Source organism: Ochotona princeps, chromosome 20 (assembly GCF_030435755.1).
Source record: "Ochotona princeps isolate mOchPri1 chromosome 20, mOchPri1.hap1, whole genome shotgun sequence".
NCBI classification, from domain to species: domain Eukaryota; kingdom Metazoa; phylum Chordata; class Mammalia; order Lagomorpha; family Ochotonidae; genus Ochotona; species Ochotona princeps.
In genome coordinates, this window is record NC_080851.1 from 34,270,997 (window position 1) to 34,297,241 (window position 26,245).

General features: G+C 44.0%; 1 protein-coding gene across 1 annotated transcript in view; it reads right to left on the reverse strand.

Moving 5' to 3' along the window:
- Window positions 1–25,018, reverse strand: part of AHR (aryl hydrocarbon receptor) — a 41,664-nt gene extending 16,646 nt beyond the window's left edge. The window contains exons 1-3 of the mRNA XM_058677981.1: window positions 24,829–25,018; window positions 14,110–14,297; window positions 4,271–4,374 (exon numbers count right to left, since the gene is read on the reverse strand). Of these exons, the coding sequence (XP_058533964.1) occupies window positions 4,271–4,374; window positions 14,110–14,297; window positions 24,829–24,893 (357 nt within the window). The 5' untranslated portion in view covers window positions 24,894–25,018. The remainder of the gene's footprint in view (window positions 1–4,270; window positions 4,375–14,109; window positions 14,298–24,828) is intronic.
- Between the last annotated feature and the right edge of the window lie 1,227 nt (window positions 25,019–26,245).

Genomic DNA, 26,245 nt, shown 5'->3' on the forward strand with positions numbered 1-26,245 from the left:
GTTTTCACTCCTGTTTGGCTGAAGAACAACTCAACTGGGGCAGATATTCCAACTAGTGGTTACCCCTGGTTAAGATGCCCATGTTGCATGAGAGAGCCTGCGTGTTACATTTAAGGGCACTCCTGATATTAGTACAGACTCTGGGAGGCCCCTGGGGTGGATCAGGTGTGTAAGTTCCTGGCACCTCCATTGTGGTCCTAGGCTGAGCTCTGGCCTCCGCTCCAGCTGCTACAGACATGTGTAGACAGACACTTCACACACTGATGCAATGTGAGACTCAGCCTCAAGTTATTCTGAAACATTTTAATACTTAATAGAAACCATACTACAGACACACGCATATTCCTGCAATTCAAATGTACGTACAAAAGATGAGCAAACAAATCTGCTCATTAATATCTAATACAATTACTAATAGTATATGTAGCTTTCAATCTATCTGGTTATCTGTGCTAATTGTTTATTCTATCTGAAACATGATTATTTTTCTCTCCCTTTTGCCTGCTTTGGGTCAGTTATCTTTTTCTTTTTCTGTATCTTTCTCCCTTTACTTTGAAAGTTACACCCTCTTTTTCTACTTTTTTTCCAGTGGTTACTTCCATTAGTGTTAATGGCTCTTTTCTCCTCTCGGGTCATAACCAGACATGAGGCCACTTTCAGTGTTTATTGTTATGTTTCACTTCTACAGGAACTCACTGTTTCCTGCTGGAGTTTATTTTGGTCCTGGATCTATTCTATACTGTGTGATCACTGCTCAACCTTTCTGGGACTGGTTTTTCAATAAACGGAGAACACGTTATCATCAGATTTGGATTGGATTCCTACCCCCGTCTCTTACAACCTGTGTGGCACTGGGTAGCATTTTACCCCTTTGGGTTTTAGTGTCACTATTAAAAAAAACCTCTCACTTTCAGAGGTGGCCAATGACTGCTCTCACTCAGTGCCCAATTCAGAACTGGCACACTGCTGTAAGTGTGCGCAAATGAGCAAAAACAGGTTCATGTGATACTGCTGTGAGAATTATAGAGACACACACAAGTAATACTTAGTATGTCACACTTAATAACTTAGAGCACAGGTGAGAGGACACAGGTGAGAGCCAGGTCTGGGAGTCAGGAAGACTGCCCCGGGCTCAGCATCTCAGTGAGCACCTGCACCGCTGGTGAGGCAAATGAAATACAGCATTCCCTCGACTTCCCCACTGCACTGCTGGGATCTCTGGTGCAGGTGACATTTCCATGGACTTGACAACAAACAGAATAGCTATCATTTATCAATCTTTCTGGAAGATGGATCAGTGCATCAGAGGCTGAACTCTCCCACCCACTCAGTGAGGCAGAATCCTAACCAGTTTCATAATATGAGGTCAGTAACACAGACAATGTGCTCTGAGCTCTCAGCAGGTCCATTCAGGGCAGATCGGTGACCAAGGTTGACCACCGCTGCTGCTTCTCCCAGAATGCCAGGTGTGGGCCCTTTATCCACACCTGCATTCTCGGGTCACTGCAGAAACTGTGTGTATTACATGGAGATTTTGCCCGGAAAACAATGGTGATTATACACATCAGGGAGTTAGATATTTAACAATAAATACAGCAAAAATAAGCATCAGCAAGAGTAATGCCCATCATTGTATTATTTCCCGCAGAAAACATCTTCTTTGTCTACAGAATACTGTTAATTGATCAGGTTCACATTATTTGGGGGAGTTTTTTCAATCAACTAAAAAAAATACATTGTAGTAAATTGGTATGTGGCAGAATACAAAAGCACAACTTAAGATACCATATCAAATCCTTTTAGTAAAATGCTAATTGTTACAAACAAAAGCTAAAAAAAGTTGCATGTTGTTTTTCATACACCAATGTGTTTTAAATATCATGATCTTAGAAGATCTTAAGAACTCAAGATGATCCTGAATGCTATAAAAATTATGTTGAATTACCTTAATAAATTAATAAAAGGAATTAAAACAGTAATCTCATTTTAAAAGGGATAACATTTCCATTTTATCTAAAATCATGTTCATGTTCCCTTACTTTTGAATACACAAGAACAAAATTACAATGTTGTTACTTGTAATTCCACTTGCTTTACTGAGCAACTGAAGCTTCTGTTTTACACTAAGCACAGCACTGACACAATAAGTCCCCAGTTCTCAGTTCTGTGAATATTTCAATGACATACTAATTATCCCAAAGCTAGCCTAAGAGGTACATTTAGCAATCAGTTTAAGTGTTTATAGGTGTCCTGCACCAGCTAGAACATACCTAAAACTTATGAAATAATCGTGAAGTCCACAGATAATAAAAAGACACAGTTATTTTGTATTGTTTCACTTTTATTCTTATAAAACCTTAATAAATTTAAGCTAATGTAGAAACTAATGTTGTTAACGAAATATTTAAACATGTCATTATTGGTTAACAGCAAAGAGGGATGCATATTTGGCTTGGTGGGGAAGATGCTGTTTGGAGTGCCCTCAGCCCAGGTCAGAGTGCCGGGGTTCAGGTCTCAGCTGTGTTTCGGACCCAGCTTCGTGCTAACATGTATCCAAAGAGGCAGCGGGGCATGGACCCAGTCCTCAGGTTCCTGCCACCCACCTGGGAGACCCATGCTGAGCTCCAGCTCCTGGCTTTGCTGCGCCCAGGCTGAGGCAAGCATTTGGGGGAGTGAACCAGTAGATGGAGGATCTCCTTCTCTGTCCCCCCTTTCAAGTAAAATGAGAATGAACGAACAAAAAGCAAAGGGAAAGATTGCTTCTCACAAGCTCCCGGCCACATGGCACACTAAGCTATTAACATCTTCCACAACATGGTGGTAACTGGCTGGTAACTACAGACAAAAAATACAGCCAGATGCTGTTAAGACAACTGTGTGTAATGAAATGTGCCCTTTTCACAGGTCTGCAGTGTTTTCAGCCTCCTTCTTCATGAAGAGATAACAGATGAGCATGGTCCTAAGCCGATCATACAGCGTGGGATGCTTCCTTTTAAGGGGTAGTCTACAAATGGTGTCCAACAGGATTCAAAACAGGTGGGTTTACTTTATTCCTCGGAGAGAGACAGATTGAAGGTAATACTATCTGCTGGTTTATTCCTCACAGGTCTGCACCTGTCAGACCAGGTTGAGTCTGGACACCAGGACCACCTTCCAGGCCTCCCCTGTGCATGGCAGGAACCCAGCCACTCGAGTCATCCCTCTTGCCTCCCAGGGTCTGCATCAGCAGGATGCAGTCAGGAGCACAAGGAGGAAAACAAACCCGAGCACTCCGAGCGCAGACCTCAGACGTCCTGACCGGCGTCTTCACCGGAAGCCCAATGACGCCCATCCCAAGGTGGGTGCCGTAAGTACCTGAAGATTTGCAATTTCCAGATAATTTAAAATCCTTTACAAACTCTAGTTTTGTACTAAGACTTTTTATTCTGAATCATTGACAAAAAATACGTAGAGAATTTGTTTCAGTCACTGGCCAACAATTTATCAAATGTTATATCCATCAACTTATATCTTTCCATTTTCACTTGAAATACAGGATTTCATTATCACTTGACCACATAACCCAAGAAGTGTAAACAACAAACAGCAATCATTACAATTATTCCTATGAGCTGAATATAAAGTTGTGACGTGCTTGTTGAGGTGTACAAAAAATTCTCAGCTGCAGCTGAGGCTAAGACTCTTGCTTGAATTCAGTCATTTTTTTTAAACATAGAAACAGTAAATTTCTTCTATCTGGAGTTTGAACATCATTACAGAATCATAGTAAAAATGTCAAAAATTGTTAGTCTGAACTCCAATGTTTACTGAAAGAATTAATGGAGCTATTAAAACTTGTGATTGCTTCTTTCTACCTCTTTTCAACAAAATAAGTATCTGAAAATGTAACATTACAATCATAGTGTCAGTTGCAGAACAAGAAACAACTCTCCAAGTTCTGCAAATGTACAGGGCTTTCAGTTGTTGAGAAAATTTGTTAGTCTCTATTAAAGGGAAATGCATTATAGCATACTAAGAAAAATTCTGATTAAAAAAGATGAGATTATTTCAACTGAGATGTATTTCTGAATAAAGTATGTGTAAGTCCAATATCTTAAGTGGGAACTGTTACACTAATCTAACAGTTCTTGCTATATATGAAGGAGTACAACAGGATGCAGTTAGGCTCCTAGTTAATATACTTCATATAACGCAAGTAATTTTTTTCACATTCCATCTTTATGGTAGTTTACATAAAGATGAACTTTTCTGTTCACTTACTAAAACTTACCTGAAGTAAGAATTCTCCTTCTTGCAAGTTCAGGCCTTCTCCAAAGTTTGGTCTGTAGTTATCCTGGCCTCCATTTCTGTCCACAGGGGAGGACTTTAATGCAACTACGGGAAAGAAGAGAAAAAAGCAATGAGATGAATAGGTAGACTTTCAAATAAGTAACGTTAAAGGACTGTGACAGAAAACCTCTGGACACAAGGGAGAAGAGACAGTCTGAAACACTGGCATTTACTGAGACGACAATGAGCAAGCAATCCTTTGACAATGAACAGCTTCCCATTCCAAAGCTAACAACGAAACTGAAGGATCCCAACAAGATGTCAGCTGACACTGTCAAAAACGATCCGACGAGCTCACGGTGTTTCTACCACACGTGAAGTTTCAGGTACCTGCACAAAGCTGCTATGAATCCTTCCCTCCATTTCCACTCTGTTTTGTGAGCCCCTCGGTCTGCATCCAATCTACTCCACCCACCGGCTGAGGTCCCTCGGAAGATGGCCTCTACAGAGGATGGGAATGTCTGTAGATGTGTACCCCAGGATCAGCAACCAGCGATGGTGAGCAGTAACAACCAACCACGCACCTCATTCAGAGAGATAGTCCTCCCTCATTTTTGGGTAAAAAATCATTAACACTGTCACTAGCTTCCGTTAGGTTTGGAAGTCATGACATGGTTCTTTCTAAGAATGCTTCTCCACTTGTCCAAGTCTATTAGTTCTGTCCTGCTAGCTTGTGAGCTGCACCTCTGAGGAAGCATGGGAAGCAGCTGCTGTATTCATCTGCATCCTCGCACCGTGCGTCGGCACGTCTGTGTGCATGTGCAGTCTGGGAAGCAGCATGGAAAAGAGAAATAATAATAACAGCTGTCGGTTTTAAGCACTTTGCCAAGGACATTCAGATGCTATCTCGTTTCGAAGCTTGTGGTATTTAACAGAAGTGGGTTCAAAACTTAGTTCTGCCATTTGCTAGACCTGTGAACTCCTTGGGCCTGCTTCCTATCAAGTGAAGTTGGAACTGGCGAAAACAAAAGCCCGAGGGCTCCAGACCTCAGACATACTTTCCAGAACTGAAGGATTACCTTACTCTGCAAAGTACGACCTTATAGACAGCTTCAACTTTTATCTTTCAATTTCTCTGATCTGTTTCACCCTCAGATATTTAAACAAGAGAGCTTTATTAAGTAAGAGAAACTGCCTTGGGCCAGTCCTTTTAAAACTTCTGATTTCCTTGTATTTATGGCCCAAATAGTCTGGCTCAGAAAAAAATCAAGATTTATGAACAGCCAGATTTTCCTCAGTCTGAATAAAGCACCTTACGTACAGTATGTTCATGTTTGCAGTGTATCTTGTGGTAAATCTTCAGAGCATGCGTCATGTCAGAACTTGAAGCCAAGCCCTTGCTGCTGGTGATGGGGAAAGGTGTTTCTCTGAAGAGGAGGCCAGAAGCCCCGCCTCTCAATAGGATAATTGCAAAAGGCCAGAGAACAGACTTCCTCAGGCCAAGGAAAAAAAAAAGGATTTGAGGTAGATGGATGCAACGTTCAATCACAAGCAGAGGAAACACCTAACGCTTTCTCACTGAGGGGCAGCAGACAGAATGGCCTTTCTTCCCACTTCTATTCTGTATAGCTGCTTCTTCCTTCCTTCCTTCCTTCCTTCCCTTCTTAAAAACTGCTCAACATGTCTCGCTAGTACAGCTTGATGCAGTGCGGTGCAACATTCAGCACGCGTGAACACAACACAACGTGACCACACTAGGTGATGAGCACAGCTAGCACTTCCTCACCCTCTGCCCGCACTCGGTGCCCCGCAGCTCCTCTCGGTCTGCTTTTCACACGGAGTAGAACATGTGACTGTGAACTCTGGTCAACACCAGAACTGGTTACCTCTATCTGCTTTGGGGCTTGTTATCTAACCTAGTCCAGGTTCAAAAGATTCATTTTTTTAAAATTAATACATAAAGAAGAACACACAGTACTCAATTTTCTGTTTCTGGCTTAATCTGCTTAATCTCCAGTTTCCTCATCTCCAAGTGAGGGCAAACGCCATACAGAGAACCTGAGAGGCTGGAACCAGTCACTGAGTCAGGGGCAAAGACAATAAGCGCACCCTCAAACCATCACAGCAAGCTGGGAGAAGGTGCAAAGAGGGAGTTACCGAGTCTTCCCACCTTAAATAGGAACATCGGTCCCTAATGGGACTGTTAGAACTACAGCACACAGAACGGAGAGGACTTAGCCCTAAATTACTGCATCCTCAGCTGTCTGGGACACTTAAGACATTACATTCAGGAATTACATGTACAACAATGCAGAGAAACAGCAGATCTCTGGAAATAAGTCACCCCGATTCTGACGGGGGCTATGTGACAGTCTCCCCACCAGCCCGTTCACCCCATCTCCCAAAGCCTTTGAACATTTATTGTATGAGCAAAACAGTAAACCATTAATATGCTTCCATTTTCCCCTCATGGAGAAACACATAAAACAGGCCCACAAAATAACCTAGTTAATCTGATCATTGGTGGGGTTTAGAATGTAAATATGTCATATTCTAGATTCCAGCCTTGTTCCCACCTGCATTTAAGTATACTCCTGCTTGCTAATGGGCAACTCTCCTGCTCCATGTATCCAAGCTCAGATGTCTATTTCTTCCGACATGCCAAATGTTTCCTCTTCAGAAAAGCAAACTTTAAATTATTCAACATGAAAAATGTATGCAGAAAAAAATGGTGATAAAGTTTATTTTGCACTTTGTTATAAGTTGCACTTAAACAGGAAAATGACAAGATGACTCCTGCCAGAGAGGAACATATGCTTTCTAAATCCCTAATCGTTGCCATAAATTCAATTGATTTTACAATAATATTTATCATCCCCTTTATTACTTTGGCAAGGAAAGATAAATTCCACTCCCACACTGACATAAGCATGAAAGACAGAGAGCTAAGACTTAGAACATCCAACTAACCACAGAAAATTTTATCAATTAAAGAGGGTGAAAATAGTATAGTATATCCTAAATGTAAAGAAAATATCCCTGGTTGAATTTAGGCTGGTATTTACAAATAACTTCCAAATAACATTAAGCACACCAAGGATTAAAACTCATTTCACTTCAATGCATTTTTCCTTCTGTGAATCAAGTGTTCATTCTCCTTTTGAGGAGAGAAGAAACCGGCATTAAGTGCATTGTATCTTCATTGCCAGGAGACAGAGCTGAGGTCCGTACAGTGTAGTAGCTTCTGATGGTGCAGATCATGCCTCTACTTATCTGTCTGTAAACTTCCAATCACTGATACAAAAGTAAGGCAGATTTGATCTTGTAAAATGTGAATGTTACTTTACACATGCATGACCATAAGGTTAAGAAAAAAGTGGTTACTTTTTCTGGATTTATTATTATTTTTTTTTGGGGGGGGAAGGCAAATTTACAGAGAGAAGCAGAGACAGAAAGAGCTTCTGTCTGCTGATTCACTCTCCAAGCGGCCACAATAGCTGGAGCTGAGCCGATCCGAACTTGGAGCCAGGAGCCTCTTCCAGGTCTCCCACTTGGGTGAGGAACCCAAGGCTTTGGGCCGTCCTCGACTGCTTTCCCAAGCCACACACAGGGAGCTGGATGGGAAGTGGAGCAGCTGGGACACAAACCTGTGCCCATATGAGATCCTGGCACATACAAGGGTGAGGAATGGTTACAGTTTTCACAGCAATGCAAAATAAATTTACAAGGAGAAAAAGTCCTGAGAAGTGGGTGCTATTTCTACTCTCAAGTGGAAACTGACTTCCAAAGATGTTACCGAACATTCTTGTGGTTACTGTTACATCCAAGTGCTCTGTGCCGGTTCATAACATTTCTGCATTAACTGAGCCAACCAGAGCAGTTTAATTTACCTCTTCCACGAGAACTGATCTGCGTTTAGCTTTTCACATAGACCTGCGAGTGGAATTCACACTGTACTCTGATGGCAGATAGTAAGGAGAGCGGGGACTCCTGGACCCTCGGGGACAGCAGAGTCACCTGGAAGGCCGAGCGTGCCGTAACACTTCACGTCCTCACGCTGCATGTGTGCGACGGGACCCCACAGTCTGCACCGCTCACAAGTCCCCAGCGAGGGCTGGCACCAGGGCCACTCTGCAAGCCAGTGACTCCAAATACCAGGATTATAAGAAGACCTAGAAATGTTCTCTGTCTCCCTCATCTGCTCCAGGGTTAAACATCACACTTCTAGAAACCCCTGAGGAAACAACAATCCTAGTAACAGTTTTACAAGGACAAAAGCTGAAGCACATGTGGAACACGGGACAGTCACACAAAATTCTCTGAGCATCCAGAGGGAACAGCACGCATGCCCACTGTCTATAGGCTCACCAAAACTAGCGATGTCACTTTCCTCTGAATTCTAACCCTAAACACAACCCTAACCCTGGGAACAGGATGTACCACTTCTGATGAAAGGAAATCATAGGGAAAGTAAATTGTTACATTTAATTTTTAAATATATTTCTTCTGTTTATTTGGGAGGCAGAGTTAGAGAGAAAGGGAGGGGCAGAGACATCTTCCTCTGACAGGTATCTTGCATCTGCTTGTTCTCTTCCCATACATATGTCAGCAAAAAGCCAAAAAAGATTGTTAGCAAATTTTCACCTCAAAGTCAAAACACGACCTACCACTAGATCAAAAACATTTAAGACAGATAGTGTTATGGGTAAATGAAGCCCAATAGCCACTTAATGGGATTATTTTTAATGTGCTAAAAGATATTTCCAAAATTAGTGACATTTTCTATGATATCTTGATACTAAAACTGGTAATTTACTTGACATTGAATAATTTAAACACCGCAGCAAAGCAGAGGAAACTAGCATTCCCTCAAATGATAAAGCAGATGTACAAACACATCAATGTTCATGAACTTTCAACCCTTAGAAGTGCTTCATCATTTAATTCATTCTTAACTACTTGTTCAAGTTTCCTCCTGGCATATATACACGCATACAGTGTTACTTTCTGAGAATCATACTTTTGAGGTGGGCTTTGTTGTTGTGATTACAACATGGCTTGAGATGCTCATATTCCAGGTGGGTGAGTCTGGTTTGGGTCTCGGCTCTACTTTCGATGTCAGCTTCCTGCTATTGCACTTCCTGAAAGACAGCAAGTTATGGCTCACGACCCAGGTAGTGTCTCCTGGCCCAGTCCTGACTGATGGAGGCAGCTGGAAAGTGAACCAACAGATAGAAAATCTGTCTACTTTCTGTCTCTTTTTTCTGTATCTCAAATAAAAAGAAAACAAATTCTAAATAACACTAACATTGTGCTTGAAAGAAATACCCAAGCCAGACTGCCATCCGGAAGCGTGTACAGCTGCAGGTGCACAGACAACAGCAGCTCTCTTCTGCAAACCTAAAGGGCTAGGGGGGAATTATGCAAGCACCTGCCAAAGAAAGACCATGAGAAGGGCTCTAGAAAAGTCAACTAGGATCCATGACAAACACCATGGCAACCAACTTCACATCAAATAACTGTTGTTTGTTGATTATCCAACATCATAGCTGACTTGACATCTAATGCATGTTAGCTCACAACAGCTACTGTGATAACATTCTCTTCACACAGCACTTTCAGACTTAGTAAACTTAAAATATCCTAACATGTAAATAACCCCATATTTTATAAAACAGTAAAACAAGACTCAGATTTTCCCCATTATCTGGTTTTGAAAATAACCAGAAACCTACTACTCCCTTGGACCGCTGCCAGTGTGGATTTTGGAATCAGAAACTCGGGTTCCTAACTCAGTTCTGACAGGCTGCCTGGCAACTCAGAGCAAAAATTCATCCTTTTCTTGTTTCTGATACTTATTTTCCACAAATTAAATTTATAAAGTTGACACAATGAATAACAAATGACTCAAATATAAAAGAGGAGATAAAATATTTCACAGTTGTTGATTGTATTTTAAACAGTGCAATGTTTACCATGCATATTTTATTTAAGGAATAAATGCTACATAATCCCCTTTTACTATCACCTAAAGACAAAACAAAACAAAAACCTGTCTGCCTTTTCATTTTATTAGTATCACATATCTAAACAGAAAAAAGTCTGGATTACTTATGCTCAAATTTTTAGTTCTCTTCTCTAAAATTTAAAGGTTGGGATTCACTATCAACGATCAGAATAAATTTGAAACTTACATGAGGTCGAATGTCTCAAGAGGTAATAAGGAAATCTAATTCAAGCAATTCAATATATGGCATTATTACTAGTGTGATTAACATTACCACACTGATCAGGTTGGACAACAAACCCAGTGCCAACTTTAGGACAACTGTATGAGACAACACGGAAGGAAACAATCCCCTTCCTTAATATCAACACATTTCAAAGCTCAGGTTGTAGCTACCCAAATCCCGGTGTGTTATCAAACTGCTACTGATCATAACTACTGCTTAAATTGTGTGTGTATATATTTTCCAAGGCTGAGATGATGTGGTATTTGAGTCCAGTACTCAAATAACATCAATCAAAGAAACTACTTCAAACTTCATTGTTGAAATACTGAAAAGCTGTATTTCAGAACACTTAAATCAACTAGGAATGGATGCGTATTAATGTTGTACTTAAGCTAGGTGTTGCTTTGCAATGAGCAAGGGCAGTGTAGTCATGGCTCTGATGTATAAGATGGCCCATCCAAGTTGGATTATTTAAACTTGCAATAAATAGACGTATTTTCTTGGAAAAATATCTATTGTTATAGTAAAACTTGAGTTTCCTTTCGAGCAAGATTGTATGATTACTCGTTTATATTGTTCTTTCCGCAGGAATTTACACACCCCCTGTTTGCATCCTGTTATTCACTCGGAGCTTCCCTTCCCTTCACTACACTGTTTCCCTAGTGGTGGCAAAGCAGGTCTAACTGCAGCCAGGGCACACCGTGGCCTCACTGAATTGTCGCTCAGTTCAGGTGTACGGGTGACCCTCCAGATCTCTTTCTCTGGTATTGCACTGCCTTCCCAGACCACTGGAAATGCAGGGCAGTGTGGGGATCTGTCTGGCTTGTTACTAATTATTTCCCTCCCTTCCACCTTACTCTATGTTGTCTTCTGAAGATGCATCCACACCACTAACACACACAAGTACATTTATATTTTTCCCAAAATTGCATATACTTGGATTTTTTTTCTTCTTTTAAGTTTAAACAAAGCACTAAAAACCAAACAAAACAACCAGACAAATTGCTCAGGGCATACTCAAGGCCATGTATAGTCTCAGTGTCACACTGTGTGATGCACTTGTTAAAATACTGATTCACTGGGTTTACCCAGAATCTACTAAATCACCACATGTAATTCTTACATGCAATGATGTTTGAAAACCAGTAATGTAAAGGATCCAGAATTACAGACAATATAATTGATGAAGGAATGATACATGTAGGTAATAAAATTCTACTGTGAAATACACTGGGCCAGAATAAAAGAGGAATAAGCTCATTATGGAGAGTCAGCTTTGTAACCAGTATTGTTAACTCCTCGATGAGCCCCTTAAACTACCGCATTCTTTACCAAAGAGCCTTTAGAATCTTTTACTTGAGGGGTCAGACAAGGTCACATGTCTAATCATGTGTGCACGTGTGTGTACACACAATATAATGCATATATTAAATGCATATACAAGTGTTTCTGCTTCAGAGGGTACTAACCATGTTACTCTGGCTACCTGCAAGTAGAATCAAATCTAAACAAGGGACAACTTGTACATGGTTTCCTCCCTTTTCAACAGCACAGAGAGGAGCAGGAAATGGAAATACAGAATGACTCAAGCCAATAAATTTTTACAAAGTCAAGGAGTAATGCCTCCCTGGCTTCCAGTGCATAAACTCGTTCAGGGCGGAGACCTCATCTCATTTGTCAGGGACAACTCGGGGGACAAAGCATGTGAATAAACACAGAGAATCAGGGGAGCTCTCCATGGAGCCAGAAGCAACAACCTACAGTGGTGGCTTGCAAACTGCCACAGGCATCTGGTCCCAGCACCAGATATTAGGATTCCTCGGGGAGGCGAGGGGCTCAAGAATCCGCACTGTTCACAGCTTCCCGGATAATGCTGCCTGCCTGGGAACTACGCCTCTGAGGACCTCAATTCTCAGAGAAATCCTCAGAGCTTAACCCTCTTTTCTGATTGCAAAAAAATAGAGAAGTGCCTGAGAAATGGTCAGAAAAAAATTAACACCTGTGTCAGCAATCTGGAAATCTGGGTTCTGGTTTCAGATCTAACAAAAATGACCACATAGAGTTATAGGCACTCCAAAGGAATAATGTGTGATACACCTGCAGGATCAAATGGAAAACACACACACACACACACACACACACACGGGGAGAGGGAACTGAAACCAAGGGGCCTGCTACGAAACCTGTAGATACGGACATTTCTCTGAAGGTACTGCCCTTAAGTCGGTGTCTATTCCTTAGACCGTAAATACTAAGCTACCTAACTGTTGTGCACAGCAAGTCTATGTAAGCAGAAAAATAAACAGACGCTCAGAATAAAGACACCAACACAGGTCACCATGAACCCAAAGGAGAACTAATGGCTTTATAATATTCTGAACATAAACTATAGCTCGATTATCTGTAGGTAAACTGATAAGTGTGAAACTTCCTGGTGAACTAAACCAGCAGCATCAACACCAGCTGAGGGCTGGTTAGAAATGTGCAAACCCTTAAGTCACACCTGAGCCTCCCGAGCATCAATCTGCATCTTTTTATTTTTTAACATTTGTTTTTTTTCACATTTCAAAGGGAAAGTCAGATTTACAGAGAGGAGGAAAGACAGAGAGGAAGATCATCCGTCCATTTATTCACTCCCCAAGTGGCCATAATGGCTGGAGCTGAGCCGATCTCAAGTCAGGAGCCCAGAGCCTCTTCTGGGTCTCCCACGCGGGTGCAGGGTCCCAAGGTTTTGGACCTTCCTTGACTGCTTTCCCAGGCCACAAGCAGGGAGCTGGATGGGAAGCGGGGCTGCTGGGATTAGAACCGGTGCCCACATGGGATCCTGGGGTGTGCAAGGCGAGGATTTGGCCCGCTAGGCTACCGTGCTGGGCCCACCAATCTGCATCTTAACCAGATCCGTGTCTGTGACTAGAGTGCATGTTAAAGTCTGACAAGTATTATTACAGGCTACTCAAATGAGCCCTCGTATTAAGGTGTACGAAACAACAGGACATTTTGAAAGAATTAAACAACCTAATCCAAGAGAACTCAAGGAATACTTCACATGCTGCAAACACACTGAAACATTAATTTTAAGCAAAACTTCCACCTAAAATATTTATGATGGTAACATTCTGTATTACGAGGGGTAACAAACACCAACTACCTAGCCAGCTCATGTTCCTGCAGCAAACAGTTAAGATAAAGGACCACAACTAAATATAAACTTTAAAAAACAACTACAAGCAGTATTAATCTGAAAAAAAAAATTGGTAATCACAGCACTAAGAAATTTTATCCTTGCCTGTTAAAAGACTTATAAAAAGCCGGAATGGAAGGGAGAAGGGAAGGATTTTAAAATTGCACATACTTCATTTGAGTATAACTTCAGCATATATGATTCTCAAAAATTAGATCATATACCGCATAAGGGGCTGCACCTGCTTGACGAAAAACCGGAAGGGTGGTTCCGGAATCACGTACAGTGGCATGGCTACTTCAGCTTCATTACTTAGCAACAGGCAAAAGATGTCACTTGTGGCCCGTTTTGTTCAACACAGAAGCAGCCAGATTTAATATAAGTATTTTCCGAATTATTGTAGAAAAATGTAAACTTGTAACTTACCATCAAAGAAGCTCTTGGCCCTCAGGTAGCTGACGCTGAGCCTCAGCACAGAGAGTTTGTCCAGCTTGCTGATAACATCTTGTGGGAAAGGCAGCAGGCTAGCTAAGCGGTCCAACTCCGTGTTCAGCCGGTCTCTGTGTCTCTTGGAAGGATTCGACTTGATTCCTTCAGCCGGAATCAGTTTTACTCTGAAAAAATAATAGCATAAAAATCCTTTTTAAATATAGGAAGGGTAAGTTGCTGCTACATGAGAATATTTTCTCACATATTTCTCTAAGTCAACAAACTTCTAAAGTCTATTTCAAGTTTACAAAAATCTTCCCCCAATTTTCCTTTCATATCTTAAGAAAAACAAAGTGTAAAATTCTCCACGTGCCTTACTATAAAGCTTAGGAAGTCATCATAGGAAAACAGTAAATCCCACTTATAGCTTCACATGTTCGTGGTAACGAGCCTACTAGGATGTTTTCCCTTTCAAACACGGTTAGTCATTGTAGGGAGAAGTAATATGAAATAAATAATGAATTATGTGAAAACCATGCCTCCTTTCCTATCTTCCACAAAAAGCACACTGGCGTTATTCGGGTTAGCTTTTGCTGCTTATGTATTAACAAACATTAGAGATTCACTGTGATTATTGTCAGCTTTTGCTTTGACGGGGCAGCAAGTCTACGTCATTCTTAGCTTTCACAGTCTGTCTCTCAATCAGAAAGTTCAATGAAGCCCCCCCCCACCCCAACTTGCCATGATTTTCATCAGAGAAAAGCGAGCAAGGGTATGGGGGCAGCAGGTAAAACACCACGGGGTGGGAGACCTGCAAACAAAGCTGGAGTGCTGGGTTCAAGTCCTCCTCTGCTTCCAGCTTCCTGGTGGTGTATACAGCAGAGGATGGCTCCAGTCCTGGGGTTCCTGCCACTCTCATGGGAGACACAGACTCAGTTCCTAACTCGAGCCTTTGGCACAGCGAGTGAATCAGTGGATGGAATGTCTGTCTGTGTTACTCAGTCTCTCTGTCTTAACGAAAGATTTTTTAAAACAAAACTATACTAATGTGTAGGAGTGAGACATCAGTTCAGAAATGAGAAGCTGAACACCTTAATGCAAAGGACTTAGCCAGAATCTCAGAGCAAAAATGAATCACAGAGTGAAGTACAGATCAGACATCCATGTGAAAAGATGAACAGAGAAAACATCGGACGGCCAAGCCAAGCGTTTAGGGACTCAGCCTCCCGGTAGCTAGAATCACAGAGCAATCTTACAACAAAAACACTTTATCAACAACTGAAATGTAAATTCTGTTCTCTTATAAGGCAGGAATGAGTTCAGTGCTATGAATGGATCCAATCAGAAGATTTCTAGACAGTTCACTTCAGCCTTCTTTTGTGGAGAAAGAATGAAGAAAAGTAAATATGGAATCTAACATACTTTTCACATTGTCACTAGTGAGTAATTTCTGTAGCCCTCCTCAATTTTTCTCTATTACAGAGAATAGAGAAAAATAGTCATTTATACCAAATGTTATTTATATCAAAAAGGTTAATAAGCTGACAATAGATACTTCCTCCAGACTATGTGCATAATTTCATATTTAACAAAAATTGGTGACCGTTTCCCTAGCTATTTCCCTTTAATCACATTGCATTTAAAAGAATTAAATTCAAGTCATATATAATTCCTGCATTCCTCCAACTGACCAACTTACATCTCAGCCTTACTTACAAGGCTTGCCTATTTCATTACATAACTCCTCCCTAGTTAATCACTAGTTAACAAACCTCCAACCATGGTTCATATCCTGGACAGCCCAAGAAAACCTTATCTTACTAAATATTCAAATGGTGTTAACAGAGGCTAAGGTCCAGGAACAGCCATCTGGAGAAGATGTTTCCAGAAAAGGTGGCATCTGTGACGGGTCCTGAAGGATGAGCAGAATTCCTGAGAGGTCTCTCACTGCAAGAGGGAAGCACAGGGCCCCAGAGGCAGAGGGGGAAGATGGCTGGGGACAACCAGCCTCTCTCGGCTGAATTAGCCTAGCAACTCCTGTTTGCTGGGGCTTCCAGCTAGAGCACAGACAGAAACAAATAGATACACATGTAACTTCTCCGCGGGTGAGAACCATTAAGAGACATCCAGCAAGGTGAGCAACTAAGGAACCATGGAGGTGCTGGTACTGACAGCACTAAAGACGTGCAGCCAGACAGGTGATTCTGATGACAACATGTGGTCCAACGTCTCCTCACAGTAACAGTGGGGAACTGGACTGTGGTACCTGGGAGTCACTTTGAGGGCTGAGCAGGGGCTGAGAGGATTAGTTCTGTGTTCTAACAAGCTGACTTTGATGCCAGCGAACACAGAAAGCAGGGTGGGGCTGGCTGAAGTTAGAATCTTACCACCAGGAACTTCTTTTCTAAACCATATACCTGACTATGCCACTCTTCTGATGCAACAGCTGTAGACTGGCACAGGATCTACACATGTAGCCTCTGTCTTCATATTTTCCACCGTAAGCGTCCCTTACGTAAGTGTCTGTTACATCCCAAAGCTCAGAAATCACTTCGATTACCAATAGCTGGCATCATCTCCCTGCTTGGCCTCTAAGCAAGGCACTGATGAGAAGTTCACCCTGGCCTCCACCACCAGCGGCATGGGAATTATGCCCGTTTTACTTGACTACTGAAATCTGATGCAAATCTCTTACACAACAGTTCCATTGAAAGAGTTACAGCAGTAACTCCGCATCAATTCAGAAGTGTGTATAGCTGATTCCTGCACTTTTGGCAGCTTTCCAATTATGGTTCCTAATCACTGAAGCCAGACAGGCTTGAAGAAGGCACAGGAATTGGAAGACAGCCTTCAGGAGCCATCACCACTGGGTCAGCTCTTCCTGGTACTCAAGCCTGCACCAGGCTCTGACACCATTTTCTTGCACAGTGAAATGCTGTCCATGTCTCCAACATGTTATCATCCATCTTATGAAACACTTAACAAGAGATGCAATTCCTATACATCAAGTGTGAAGCAACCCAACTGTGTACACCTGTTTTCCTGTGACTCTTATTCCTATGTAGATAAAACTATTTTTGCATCCGTAGTGCCCTGGCATGGTACTCGACACCCTACCTACCTATCAGCTTGCAGAGTTTGTGTCTCAAAAAATTCAATGAAGCTCCAACAGTTTGCCATGATTTTCATCATGGCGGACTCTGGGTGTGTGCTGGCTAGACGTGTGGTGTGCATGACTGCAGCTGACCAACAGTGCCGAAGCAAACTGAAATGGCACAGGAAGCAATGGAGGGAAATGATGAGTGAGGATTTGTGGCTCAAAAGCAAACCCCTAACTCTGTGTGTGGAGGGAAGCCAGGGCCAACAAGAGGAATGGTGACCGGAGGACAAACCTCCAGGACGGTGTGGAAGAGGCACAGGCAGAGATGGCTGTCACAGGAAGGAGGACAGGACGGGCATGAGAAGCAGGTTACGAGATTCTGAAGTCATAGAACAAAATCACCTGCACTGAGGAATTCAATAAGGGCAGGGCTGAGAAGCACCTGGGGGACTTAGCAATGCACACCCACTGTGCCTTTCTGCCCTCAGATCATTAAAGTCAAAGCAATGCATCTGACACATTCTTCACAACTGTTTTGCAAACACAATTCATCCATATTCACACGTCAATGATGTAAACCTAAGTAATAATGGAGAGTAATGCTCACAGTTGATGTGAGTTACGCTAATACTTGCATTTTGAGTTGTCTGAAAATCCACATTTGAGTACATTGCCAGTCATCATCTAAATAAAAAGCAACACTGGAATTAGAGAAAAGCATTTCTCCAAGATTGGACTTGGGATTTCTGCTGGTCAAAAGTCTCCAGAAAAGAGGTACTGTGGGACAGTGACCAGGCAAAAGGGTAACTTCTTTTTTAAAGCGTAACCTCAAAAGTCCTGTCCCAACCTGTGCGTCAGAATTGTGAAATCACACCTCCAGCTGACTGCACGCCACGCTTCTGGGAGAGAAGCCCTGTGAGCTACACCTTCAGGTGGCAATGGGTACAGCAGTGTCCAGTGCCAACTGGCTGCTAACTTCAATAAAGCCTTTTTTTTCTTTATTTTTGAGAACCTTTACATGGTTAATTAAGGCAAAAAGTTCAAGGGCTACAGGAAAGTGGGTAAGACTATTATTTCCACATTTTCTTCTTTTTTTGTATCTGGTGTAATGGGGAGATAAAGGGAGAAGCCCCACCCAGCTCCCACCCATCCCAAGTCCCCAATGTGGGGTATGCTCTGAGGGTCTTGCTCAAGTGGTTTTGATAGTTCAACAGTTCTGAATTGGTGCCAATCTTGCCATTCCAAGCACGATGAAGTTGCTGCAGAACCCACTAATTGACATAGTCCATCCTAGAGTCCTTGTTTGCCCAGTTTTTCACTGTCAACATGGCTGGGGTAGTTAATTGATTAGTTCTGTCCTCTGTTGTGGTGCCAGGTGTCCTCTGCTGGTTCCGATAGACTGCCATATCCTCCATGCGCACCTGACTGTGCTGTCCCTGCTCCGTCTGAGCCTCTGAGCTCAGCTCTGGCACTTGTACTCCCATGGAACTCGCAATAAAGCCTTTTTAACATCCACCACGATGTGAGCTTCAACATCTGCCCACAGTGCTTGAACCAACATTGCTAAAATCAGCTCCATTGGATTATAATGTATCTGTAAATGTCTATGCATTCATCATCAGACCAAAAAGATATCAAAATGCAGTGTTAGTCTTCCTGTGAAATCAAAGGACATTTGCAAACGAGATTCCCTTTCTCAAGAAGTTCTGAGTTTGCTCAATTGGCTTTTCCTCTGATGACTGAACGTGCTGCCTTTAGTCTCCTTATTAACAACTTCATCATCCTTGGTTCTAGTCCTTGTGCTGGAATGTCCTTTCATGCATAGTCTCGGAACGCTGGGCACTCTCTCCTCTCCATATCGGCTAAGATGGCACTCAGTGGTGAGGAAGTCTGAAGTAGTGACATTCCTCCACAATACCCCTCTCCCATTCCACCATGCCCAGTACAGCCCAGCTCTTTCTTAACACTGTTCAGTCTTCATTTCCTGCCTTTAGTTTCAGTGCATACTTATCTCAGAAAATTAATTCTGAATCTCCAAAGTAAAGTGTGTGCTGAATGGAATTTCATTGTTAGCTGAGAACAGTGGTGTGTGCTGCTTCTTACTGGGGTCACTTGGAGTGAGTCAGAAGTTTTCTGCTGATCCCCTGGTCCCCGGCTAGGCCCTGCATTTCTGAAGGTCCTGACTCGCCACGGTTTGTTAACCAAACTGGAAACCTTGCGCTATCAACAGTCCAAAACTTTCTAGAAGACTGAAAATTTGCAAAGTGACAGGAGCAAGAAACTGCTATTGCTTCTATGATCTCCCCCGCCCCTTCTATGCAAGGACAGTTTTCCTCTCCGGTATTTCCCCATGGAGGCCCAGGAGTAACTTCTCTCCAAGAATGGGAACAATCTCAAATGGCAGTCAATGGTAAATCAGGACATCTCAAGTACTTCCTATGCGCACAGCGCCAGGAGAGCTCACGGTGACGAAGACACCTAAAAGACAGTTCCAGCTTGTTCATCCTGTACCAAGTAAGACTTTTTTTTTGGAGATGTGACATCTAACTGCAGTCTAAAAACAGGCAAGGCCCTTTCGCTTTCATCCTGTGAGAATGAAAATTCTCCAGAAAATCACACCCAAACAGAAAAAAGCAAAGGACTGACACACCAATTCTGTTTTCAACAAAGCTAAGCGACAGCTAAACCAAGATGCAAATAAATACAAAAGTGAAAAACAGGTAGAAAAATAATGATAATAGCATACTTCATGATATTACATAATTTTATTCTGACAGTAAGCAATATTTATGTAGTAAAAAAAGTAACATTGCAAGTAATTTGTTAAATCCACATAGTAAAAAAAATGTAATATTGCAAGTGAGTTTAAGTCAAAGTTGTGAGAAAAATAATACTGGGAGATTTTAGAAAGACAAAAGAAGTTAAGGAAAGACAAATGAGTACTCAAATCCAAGTTGCCACAGTATAATGTCAAAACATAAACCTAACATGCCAACCTTCAGATATTACTATCTATCTGCATGTACATATTTTAATTTTAATGTTCAGGTGTTACTTAACATTGATGTATTTTTAAAGGACAATTCATTAAAAAAAAAGATGGAAAATTAGATGACAAAACAAATCGACATGTAAAAGACACTGCAGGCAGAAAATCTGAAAGTCGACACGTTCGTTACTGCTAAACACGAGTCCACTCCCAACGCAGCAGCGCCAGCTCAACTAACCAACCCAAACTTCGGCCTATGAAATCAGCATCATCTATGAACAAAAGTGCAAGGGAGCAAACACACTCACAAAATGACAATGAAAGGAGTGTTTTTTTTTCCAGAGCAGTTTGACACTATCTGAGTATAATATTTGGCTCAATCTTTAAAGTAAACATACTTCTCTGGCCCAAGTTTTCAATCCTGGGAACTTTTCAAGAAAAAAAAAAAACCTCATAAAATATATATGTGCCTCGGGGTGTCCTCTGGAATTTCAGCTAAATACTGGAAATCTGGAAATACCAGCACTGCCTCCTCAGGGTATCATGCAGTCATTAAAAGCAATGCTTAAGGCAACAGGGTGGCAGGTAGCTAGTCAGAAACTGAGTAAAATGGAAATAAATACAACCGGTGAGACGAACAAGTAGAAATCATATATTAAAAAAAGCAGATAACTGATTTTAGCTACCACACAGAGGAGAGACAGTGGCCCAGCCGAATCCCCAAGACATGGGGACACGTGCATACCACTGCACGCTACTGGCAAGTTGCTAAGGACACGGAACTGTGAGCCAATGTCCAGCTCAGCTCCTTCACTGACCAGCTGAGTGAGCAATGTGGCATGTGACCCCCAGGCTCCTTAACACACACATACACACACACACCGCTGCCTTTCTTGGGTATTAGCAGAATATCACAACATGATGTAAGTCAAGCAGGGTGCATGACAGTGTCAAAGCATCCAGAAAGAAGTAATCTGTTAGGGTCACAATGAGGAAAATCAGTTCAAGGCACAGCCAGTAAAGACGTGTGTCCTTGTTTTTAACTGTTCACCGAGAGGAGAACAAGCAGGAGCCGCGCCGGCTGCCTCACCCGGGAAGTGGCACATCTCGGCAGTGTCTGGAACTGGGAACAGAATCAGAGGCTGCCTCTGACTGCTTCCCAGCAGAATCGACGGCGCTGTGAGATTCCTAGCTCAAAGACTTTAAGAACACAAGTGTGTTTCCACTTCGTGTGAATCTGTGGCAGTCTTGGCTGGTCCCAAACCACTTCAGTTCTGTGGGTTGGGGCTGCAGGAGCGGTGGTGTGGGTCCATGCCACCTCGCTGTCTTGGACAGACTTGCTCAGATCTACCTCCTCGGGAAATGCAACCTCCCCTTCCAGTGCGGGACCTGTGCTCTCTGTTTTTATGTCCTGTTTCTCCTCCTGCCATTAAATGTAACTTGTAACTAAACACTTTGAACTGTCTGTCCCAGAAGCACCGTGCAAAAATGGCCAACAGTCACGAAGCACATGCTACCTCAACAAAGCTGTTTACAACAACAAGGAGGGACAATTGGGTGACAGAAAGGACCTGTCCCTTGCCTTTAGATCCTATTTGAAAAAAAAAAAACAGCACCATGCCACGATTCTGGGAAACATGTAATGTGTATTATATAACACAGCAACACTCAGTAAGTCAATATTATATAACTGAGGTTAATGATGTTTATAATACAATGAATACAATGTAACAAGAATAGCAGGAAAGACAAAGCTTTCCCATTAATATTAGCATGCTTAATAAAGTCAAATCTTTTCTCAGCATGCATTTTAACAGAGTATCAAGTAAGGTTCAGAATTCACTTCCAGTTCAGACCCTCCCCGATGGCTAACTTGACTGTCAACACTGCACTGTCCAGGGCACATGCCATTTATTCAACACTTGCTAGTTGCCACCATCTAGTGCTTTGCTGAGACACCATTAAAAGTGTTTCTGCACTGATAAAACATCAATAGAATGAAACCATATCTAAAGTTGTTATCATTTAGAGAAAAAAAGATTTCAGTTTCTTCTTTAAGATGTTCAGCCATCTTCACAAGATAAAACGACTGAAATACAAGGAAAGGCTTCCGTCTCAAAAAGGGAAAGGAGCAGGGTTTCAATAAAAACTCTTGGCTCTATTTTTTGAGCAGGACTGCTGAGGAGGACGCAACAAGCTGGGGGAAGGTGCAGCGGAACCTGTCCCTGAGGGCATCTGTGCAGTACAGGAACTCCCGTCCACTGCAAGGCTGCTCGGTTCCACATCTCCACCGAGGAAGGAAATACTGAGAGCCTGCCACGCATTCCCTACTCTCTTGGGCTTCAACGTAACACGTTTAAAATGATTTCTTACAAATAAAGATACTTTCTCAATGTGGGACCGGCCACTAGGGGGAGTATATTTTGCTTTATGAATTCAACTACAGATTTCAAAAGTGTTTCAGATTAAAATTGCATCCTTTACTTTATCCCAACATTTTATGGATTTACTTAGTGAGGGTGTTCTTTTTTTTTTTTAACAGTTCTACATTTCTGCTAGTGTATTTTTCTGTGGAAGTAAAATAAATGGCTCTCCCCTGAGGAGTGTGACAGCCTCTTCAGCACAAACAAGAGGCACTTTCACCAGACAATGCTGTAGGATCCATTAGCTACAAATTAGTATTTTAATTTAGAAGCTCACATTAAACTTAATGCTTGTTCTGCTGGCAACACTCCTAAAATGAACTTCGATGAGCCAAATTATAAACGTGACTATACTCACTCCATCAAGAATAGCAACACTTTCAATCCATAATGTCAATGATGCCACCAGGGCTTCCTTACACAGCAATCTGACACCTAAGGCATCCGGATCATTAGAAGCAATGTACAGTGTTCAGCAACGAGCTGATAAAGGTCTAATCTAAATAAATAAAACAAAGCCCAGAGCACGTTCGTTACATTACACTGTCATCGGTTATTAAACACAAGGACCCACTGAAGCCTCAGGAAGTAGACTAAAAGGTCTTGTTAAGGTAATGCAATCAAAGGGACAGCTTGCACAAACAAGCAGAGTGTGTCAAAATGTAAGACCTTTCATTAAATATTACCTGGAAACCAAAGCTGCTGACCTTTCCAATGAGCGCCTAACTAGCTCAGCGACTCCAGTTTACAAAGGCATCAGTGCCACTCGGTGGGACAGGGACTCAAACCCGCTCCCTTAAACCCTCACAAGGCAGATCTTCACATTCTGTGGCCACACACAACCCTCCCACCTCCACCTCCCACCACACTGGTGACCCAGGCGTATTATATCGGCCAACATACAGAGCAGGTATCTGGGAGGCCTCCCAATTGTATCCATTCAGGATAAACTGCAAACAGGTTTTTCTACAAGAGCCCACTCTACAGAACGAAAAGCATTGTAAACCAGTGTCAGAACTAGCTGCCAGGGCAGAGCACTGGGGACTGGGTCATGCTGCTGGGAGCCCCACAGCACCACCACCAGCGCAACTCATGATCGGAGCTCAGGTAAGGATGAGTCTCTGTCGATGCCGATCCAGAAGGCTGCATTATACCGAGGTTCTGAAGCAAATGAAAACTGCACAACCATGAAACTTTTCTACCCAAAGCTGGTTTGAAATATCACATAACCTCCTGGTTTGCAATAGCGACGGTGAAGGTTTTTTTTTTTTTTCTGATACACATTCCTAAAAACTGTTGGTACAAATCTCAAGAATATAAATGCGAACACCGTCAACTCAAAAAACAAAATCTGTCCCAAGCAAGGAGTCTCTGGTTTTCCTCAAAATCATTTGAACAATCTGCCTTCTCCACCCCACCCTCCTCACCAAAGCAAACAGAAATCTGCCTTTGGGATCACTCAGCCAGAACTGGCACCACTCTCACATAGGGGAGAGGAGGCATCAAGGGTGGCTACTAAGCATGCAAACTTCTCTCTTAACAAATCTTTACAAACTCTAAACGCCCTCCCTCCCTCCCTGCCCGAAACACCGACACCGCAGCGGACCTGCGCGCTGCAACTGCCACCTGACACCAGCCCCACGCAGGTGGCCCAGCCGGACACCCGGGCGCCTCATGAAATCAGCACGAAGACTGAGTGGCACGAGGCGCCAGCTGTCACACACCGAAAACGACACCTTCGCAGGCGGGCACTCAGTCTTTTCCTGGGAGGCAGGAGCGTGCTGAGGGAGCTCCTGGGGCCGGCTCGCCCCCAGCGTGCATCCCAGGAAAGGCAGCGCTCAGCTCAGCCCAGGCCAGGCGCACAGCACCGTGCAAGGGGATTTCAGGGCAGGCTTAGGAGCGCTAAGCCACGGGCACCGCGGGCTAGCTCAGGGCTGTCAGCGACTTAGCACCCGTGCAGGGCACTGCCGGAGGGCTCGCGCGCCCCAGAGACCCTCGGGGAGTGAGGAGGATGGCAGAGAGCGAGGCGCGGGAGAGAAGGGATCTAGTTTTAAAATGCACCCTCCACAACCGGGGACTGGAGTAGGGAGAACAGGGCGCTGAGGAATTGGGGGGAAAAAAAAATCCAAGTCGGGTCTCCACTCCCGGGTTCGGCGGGCCTAATCCGTGGGGTTCCCGGGGATTTTGGGGGCGGGGACACTCACGTTTTCTGCACCGGCTTCCGCCGCTTGCGGCTGGCGTAGGTGATGTTGGCGCCGCCGCTGTTCATGGTGCCCGGTCCGCAGCCGCTCCTCCCCCAGCGCCGGCCGCACGGTCCTGGAGACCTGGTGGCAGCTCGGGGACGCCGGCGGCGACAGCAGTGGACGTCGCGCTCTGGAGGAACCCCGCGCGCGCACGCCCCACCTGCGCCCGTCCAGGGGCGCTGCCCCGGCGCGCCCCGCAGGAACACGGAGCGCACAGGCGCGCGCGCCGGGACGCACAGGTGCCTCTTCCAAAGGCGGCCCCCGTTGAGGTGGGAGGCGGCCCGGCGGCGGAGGAGGGGCCTGCGCCTTCTCTCCCAGGAGCCTGGCCCGGGGTCGTCGTGCCCGGTGGCGCCGCGGTCTCCGGGACCCTCGCCGCGGCCCCCTTTAGGTGAGGCAAGGCGCTGCCGCGCGCCTGCCGGGGCTTCCCCGGTCCTGGTGCTTCCCGCCCGCGGAGCTCGAGCGCCAGCCGCCCGCCCGCTCGCCCGCTCGCCCGCTCGTTCCCGGGGCCACCGGCTTCGCTGCGCTTGGAACGGGCTGTCCCGGACGGACACGGGCACCGGGCGTCGAGCACTCCCCGACTTGGGCGTCCGCCGCCCGCCGCCGCGCGCGCCGGCTCAATGCAAGAACGCCCCCGGCCCCCTCCGCGCCCCGCCCCGCGCGAGGCCCCGCCCCGTCCCGCGGGCTCCGCCCACTCGCTCTGAGTCCCTCGAGGGCCCCACCCTTCCTCGGGCGCGTGATGACGTCGGTCGTCCCGGCGCCCTCCGGTAGCCATCTTGGTGAGGTCCGGGGAGGGCCGGAAGGGCTCCAGTGTTTTCTCCACCTGGGAGAAAGGTGTGACCTGGGATTCTGCCTAGGCCAGCCCTTTGTAGCCAGGCTGCCTCAGGAGATGCCAAATCAAGAGGTTTAACCGCGCTTATGTTACAGAAAGTGAGTCAGCGAACTTACTGCTAAGAATTATTACAGAAAGCTAGCAAATACCCAAGGGACAGAGTTGTCCTGCGGGAGGAGTTCCTAAAGCCACATCGGAGTTCATATTTGGAGGATAGGTGTGGCCTTGATTAAAAAATCCAAAAAGCCTCTACACTAGGAACAAATACAGAACGCTACAACACAATGCTTTTTTCTCTCAGTTATAAGAGTTGGAGGAGGGAGGAGCACGCTGCAGGTTTAAGGGAACTGGAGCTGGCTCCTGGTCTACTAGGGTTGTACTGGAGGGGAGCTTGAATAAGAAAGGAGTAGGAAGTCGTCTTGGAGAGGAAAACCGAAGGGGCTGTGCAGGAATTTCAGGAGTAAATCATGATGTTTTGGTGGAAGATCCAATTTGGATGAAAGAGGTACAGCAGAAAAGTTTGTGTGGGAAAACTTCTGGAAGGAAGGT